The 5,864-nt window shown below is 46.7% G+C and overlaps 1 protein-coding gene across 2 annotated transcripts in view; it reads right to left on the bottom strand.

The window, feature by feature from the left end:
* The window catches only part of GNGT2 (G protein subunit gamma transducin 2), a 13,276-nt gene that overhangs the window by 2,044 nt on the left and 5,368 nt on the right, over window positions 1-5,864 (bottom strand). Inside the window, exons 2-3 of one of the 2 annotated variants that reach the window (XM_019523650.1) lie at window positions 2,211-2,372; window positions 237-326 (exon numbers count right to left, since the gene is read on the bottom strand). In XM_019523650.1, coding sequence (XP_019379195.1) covers window positions 237-320 — 84 coding nt within the window. In that variant the 5' untranslated portion in view covers window positions 321-326; window positions 2,211-2,372. The remainder of the gene's footprint in view (window positions 1-236; window positions 327-2,210; window positions 2,373-5,864) is intronic. The other variant, XM_019523651.1, reaches the window with a different exon arrangement.

Below are 5,864 nucleotides of genomic sequence, written 5' to 3'. Positions count from 1 at the left end.
CGTTCTAGCAGTTCTTCTGAAAATCTACCCCCCCCCCCAAAGTGACCAGTCCTTCTAGATGCTGAGTACCCTGTTTCCATAAGGGATTCAAGGGCAACCAGTGCCTTGTGACATTAGTCTATGTTGGCAGACTCAAATTGTGCTCAGTTGGCAGTCAGAAGAGACTCTGGTCAGCTAAGATCTCTAGTTACCCCAACACCGAACTTGTCCAGTGTGTGACTAACAGAAAGAGTTACCATTTGTCTTTCATTCTTCACCTCCTTTTTCAGCTGGTCAAGTTCCATCTTCCGAAGCTCTTTCTCGGTCATATCTTGGGCCATTTAGTCCTGCAGTCAGAATGAAAGGCCTGTCACTATACCACGTACATTCACTAAGGCAGACCAATATCAGTATCAGCCCATCTTCTTTTAGGACTTGTTGATGTCAGAGGCCCAGGGCAATAGGAAGGATTTAGGCTCTCTGCCTGCCCATTCATAGCCAGCATAGAAGTGTCCATCATGATTTTTTCCATCATTCCCTACAAAAGATACCGGTTTTTAAATCTTGATGGGCTAGATCCTCAGCTGGTATAACTGTGCCATTTAGGTAACACAGGAATTTCCATGTTGGTTCAGACTAGTAATCTGTCTGGTCCAGTATTGTCTCACTTGTGCAAGGTATTTCAGAAGGTGTAGGAAAAATTTGCAGCAGGTGCTTATGGGGGATCCTAGCCCCTAAGAAAATCCTTCTGAACCCCAGGAGCTAGAGATGGGATTACAACCTGAAGTACAGGGGTTGACGCCCCTTCCTAAGCTCTCTTGTTCCAATATTTATTACAGCTGAACATTTGTGTAGTAGCTCTTCAAAAGAAGAAGTGAACCTGTTTCTTAGTACTGCCCACGTCTCTTCAATTAAGAGAGTGGTTTTGTTGCAGACTGTTTTTTTCTGAACTCTGAGCATACCACACTGAAGGAAGGATATCACAATGGGTTCGTTACCGAGATGCAGTTCCAACTAAATGTATTAATACTTTGCTGTTCTCCATCCAAGAGTCCCAAAGTGCTTTACAGACATCAATTAATTAAGCCTCACCATATCCTGTAAAGAAGGTAAATATCATCCCTGTTTTACAGGCATGGTGACCTGAAGCCAAGATGGTTCTTATGGCTTTCTCCAGGTGGGTGTTAGAGCTAGGATTAGAACCAGAGTCCTGGCCCTCAGTATAAATCACAGACCAAGTTATAGGCAATCTGAGGATCTGGTGTGGCTGCTTGGTGGAGTGGCTAATTGGAGTATTTCACCAATAATTTCTTCCCTTCTTTTTCTCAGTTTAAGCCCAACTCAATATCTAGTGCTTTTATGGTTTGCATGTAATGTTTTGGTTGCTAATTTTCCTTAACAGAAGAGTATTAAAAACAAACTGGGTACCGAGAACTGTCCAGAGAAACTGCAATTGCTCTGAGTGTCTGAATGTATTGTTAGAGTGCACATTTGATACATATTATTTCTAAGAAGTGATCAGATGCAGCTTGAGGCAAAAGCATATCAAACAGAATCCTATCTATGAAAATAGAACAAGAGAGATGAAACTTGTGGATAAGTTAGGGCTTGGAAAAGGGTTGGAAATTTTTAGGAACAAGCAATTCACATGGCAAAAATCTCTATTAAAAGCACTACTCGACTGGGTTTCTGGTATCAACAGGCATTAGTATAAAAATGAAGGTTGATGGAATGGGTCTGGGGTTTAGAGGTAGTTTATAGAGCTCTCTTGAGGAAGAGGGATCTCTTTAAACAGAAGTCTGTAATTGCTGTTTTTAGAGTATTATTCAAAGTATCAAAACGCACTGGCTCACACTACAAACTATCTAATTGCATATCTAGAATCAGAGGTAGTTTGGAATTTGAGCACTAAAAGATAATTAAGTATAAAGCAAATAGATTCATTTTAATGCTTTTGCTGCAAATTCTTCTGGGAGCAATCTTAATTTTTCTAAAACCATGCCTGCTGTTTCAGTAGAATAGTCCAGCTCTCTTTCTTTTCAAGTCTACAGAGAGCAGCAGATGAACCCAGTCAAACTCTCTAGCTAGGATAGTTTCTTACTTGCCCTACCTTGAAATTCATAGTCAGCAAAAAAGCAAGCTTCTCTAAATGAAGAAAGAACAGAGCCTGTGGGGCCAGCAGATGCCCCAGTAATATCACCTGTATTCTGAAAGGGGAGGAAGGCACTTACCTACAGGGTGAGGGCTTCTACTTCCAAAATGCCAAGAGGTTCCAGACATCCACGAGTACAGGTTGCAGGGAGAGTATCATCTGCCCTTGCCTGCTGCTTCCACTTGAAGACTCCTTATTTACCAGATGGCCGAGGGAGCAGATGTCTTCAACTCCCCCTAATCTGATAATAGACTCACTGTATTAAGCTGATCAGGTGTCATGCATTAACCTCAAAGCTTGGGGTAGTCAGGGAGGGAGCGGGAGATGTACAATTAAAGCTGATCAATAATTTCATAGTTGATAACTAATGCCTGCTTACAATTAGCCCAGAAAGCCTCTCCAAGCTGAGGAGTCAAGCTCCAGAGTTGAGTTCAGAGGATCTTCCGGTGATAACGCACTCAGTGTTAGATCTGGTCCAGGCTGGTAAAAATAATTGGTGGAGACAGGCAAGACTTGCAGTTTGGAGCAGAGTCTGATGGAGAGAGACCATCTGGCTTCTTGGGGCCATCTTAAGCCACTGCTGTTCAAATGCTTAAGTGAACTGATGCTGGCAGATGTGTCTATACTGCATCTGCATACACCTCCCTCTATTGGCTTCAAACTAGTGGGCTTAGCTACTGCTAGTGATGTAGCCATGGCAGTACAGTGGTCTAGCTTGGTAAGAAAAACCCATCCAGAATGCTCAGGTGGCCACCCACCCAGACCTCCACTGTCAGCCACCTGAGTGATGTCTGCAGGGGCTACAGCTTCCACAGTATAGATGCACCCCAAGTCCAGTTCCCCATGACCAGAGGTTGCTAATAGCAAAGGTGCTTGACCCCCCAGAATGGTCACAGCTACAGGTGGCATTGACTGGCTGCCTAGTCAGTCTCAGCAGAGAAAGAGAAAGGTTAAATGACATCACTTAGCTGATAACACTGGCCTTCCACAGCAGGCTGAGGATTGTTGATTTGGTGGCTGTCATAAAAATGATTGTTCTGTTTGGTCCAGAGATGGAGGACTTTGGACACCAGGATGCTCAGTCCATTTCATTAGGACTCTCCACCCATATGCACACTCGTACAGATGAAGCAATCACCTTCAGGCCTGTTCATTTAGTTACAGCAGAGCCTAGCACTTTCTTGGCCTGGAGTAACCACCCCCATGCAGTTTTCACCATGAATTTATGTGCATGGTGAAAACTGCAGAGTGTTAACCACCTTCCAGCTGATTTCATTTATTCATCATGGGCCAAACTCACTCTTGGTGTAACTTGACTGGAGAGCTGAATGTGAGCAGATGGCTAGGTATGTGCATTCATTCTCCCTCAGACAGCCGGGATGGGGAAAAACAGGGAAGAGAGCACCTCATGGAAGTGACGTTCCATGATCCATGGGAAGGCCAGCGGGGCAGTGATAGCAGAAGTGTAGTTGCATATGGAGCTAGGACTAGCACCAAGGAGTATTTTTGAAGCCCTCCTTGTCAGAGATGAACATAAACAGTCCCTTCCCAGATCAGCCCCTTGGCAGCAGCTGCCATCTCTCCCTTATCTGTATTACTTCTTCAGCCAAAGGTCTTCCCAAAGGTGGAACCTGAGTGTAACAGAATTGTACCTTCTTACCCAGGGTTGGGCAAAATGCGGCCCACAGGCCAGATGCAGCCCGCTAAGCCATTCTATCCAGCCTGTGGGGCCCCTAAAAAATTTAGAAAATTAATATTTATCTGCCCCTGGCTGCCTGTCATGTGGCCCTCAATGTCTTGCAAAAACTCAGTAAGTGGCCTGCCCAAAATAACTGCCTGCCCCTGTTCTTACCCTAGGCCTGACTCTGCCCTGGAGGCATGGCTGAAGCAGGAAGCAAGGCTTCAGCCCTTGGGATTGCAGGGGAGGGAGTTGACTGCTTTTACTCTTTGCCTGGGCTCTTGGTCTTGCTGGAGATTAATGGTACAAGTGACATGGCTATAGAGTTTGTCAGGGCAGGCTATACACCTTTGTGAAACCAGCCTCTGAACACACATTTCAGCTACAGATGGCTACTTGACAGCACAATGTGCTCCCTTGGGAGCATAAACTAATGGGCCAGGAGATGCCCACACCATGTTAGGGAGGACTCTAGAATATATTTCAGGTCAGAGAGAGTTGCCTATTAGGTAAAGCACAGCTCTGGGCGACTGCTTAGCCACTCTCCCCCTGGAAAATGTACGATATTTATCTGCCTCATCTGTCTGAAATTTGCCTCAACCCCAGGGACCTCTGGGTGTCCACACCTGCAAAAGGGCTTTGAAAAACTGGCAGTCTTTTGGGGACAGGAATGGTTTGTCTGAGGGTCTGTACAGCACCTAGCACCATGGGATGCTGCTCTCAGGCTGGGCTGTTTTATCATGATTATTGGTTTCTCCCTCAAGCTTTGACCCTTCTTAGACCTTTTCTTGTAGTATTTTCACTCCTTAGGGCTAAGGCAGGAACTGTACCACTTTATAGAATCATAGAAAATTAGGTTTGGAAGGGAGTGGACCTCAGGATGTCATCTAATCTAACCCCCCCACTCAAAGCAGGGCCATTCCCAACTATACCATCCCAGCCAAGGCTTTGTCTAGCCACGTCTTAAAAGCTTCTAAGGATGGAGACCCCACAGCTTCTCTGGGTAGGCTGCTCCAGTGCTTTACTACCCTCCTGGTGAGAAATGTTTTCCTAATATCTAACCTAAACTTCCTTCATTGCAATTTGAGACCATTGCTCCTTGTTCTGTCATCTGCCACCACTGAGGTGAGTCTAACTCCATCTTCATTCTAACCACCCTTCAAGTAGTTGAAGATTGTAATTAAATCCTCACTGGGTGCATTTACATGTTTTATTAGCATGTAGCAATAAGCTCCGGCATGATTGCTCCTGAGCATGCTATTTGAATGTGGGTCTGGGACTGCAGCACATTGAGCTGGGTTGGAGCAGCCACAGCTGGCAGGGGCCTCAGGGGCTCAGCCTGCCAGCCCAGCGCTCCTCCGACCCAGCTCAGCATGCTGCAGAGGGGCTGGCTAGGGCATGACGAGGGCTTTAGTTTCAATCCTCCCAACCTTGGGGATGGGGCCAATGGGGCATGTTTCTGTTCCTCCTCCTCTGTTGCTAGGGCTCCATATCTGTTCTCCAGGCAAACCACTGCAGGCGGAGATGAAGACTTCTGCTTGCTGCCAGAGCTCACAAACTTCCAGCTTCCATCTTTCTGGGAATCTATGTCTTCTTCCCTTCTAGTACTGCCTCTGGCAGTCCTCCCTCAGTTCAGTGGTAGAGGTATCCTCCAGCACTGAATTGATGAAGTTCTCATGGCAGAGGATGCTTCAGAGCCTTGCCATTAGACCTGTGCAAAGTGGCTGGTATTCTCTTTAGATTCGGAGGACAGTAGTTTAGATCAGCGATTCGGCAGCAGCCGAATCTCTGAATCAGCCAGGCCAGGCCCATCCCCCGCCCCTCTCCCAGCCCAGCAACAGCTGCCCTGCCTGCCCCAGCTCTCAGCACCTGGGGAAAAAAAAAGCCCTGGCTCAGCAGGTGCTGCTGGGTGAGGGGCGATCCCCGCTGCCCCCCACTGCCCCATGCTACATGGGGGGCTCTGCACAAGCCCCTGAACCTCCCACACCCTCCCCCAGTCTCCTCATGGTTGCCTGCATGGGCCAACTCCAGTCCTTTAAGAGGAAAAAAAAAAAA

This window comes from Gavialis gangeticus, unplaced genomic scaffold (genome assembly GCF_001723915.1).
Source record: "Gavialis gangeticus isolate Ggan-Ray unplaced genomic scaffold, GavGan_comp1, whole genome shotgun sequence".
NCBI lineage: Eukaryota > Metazoa > Chordata > Crocodylia > Gavialidae > Gavialis > Gavialis gangeticus.
Note: the sequence above shows the minus strand (reverse complement) of the source record. Positions and strands in the feature narration are given on the sequence as shown.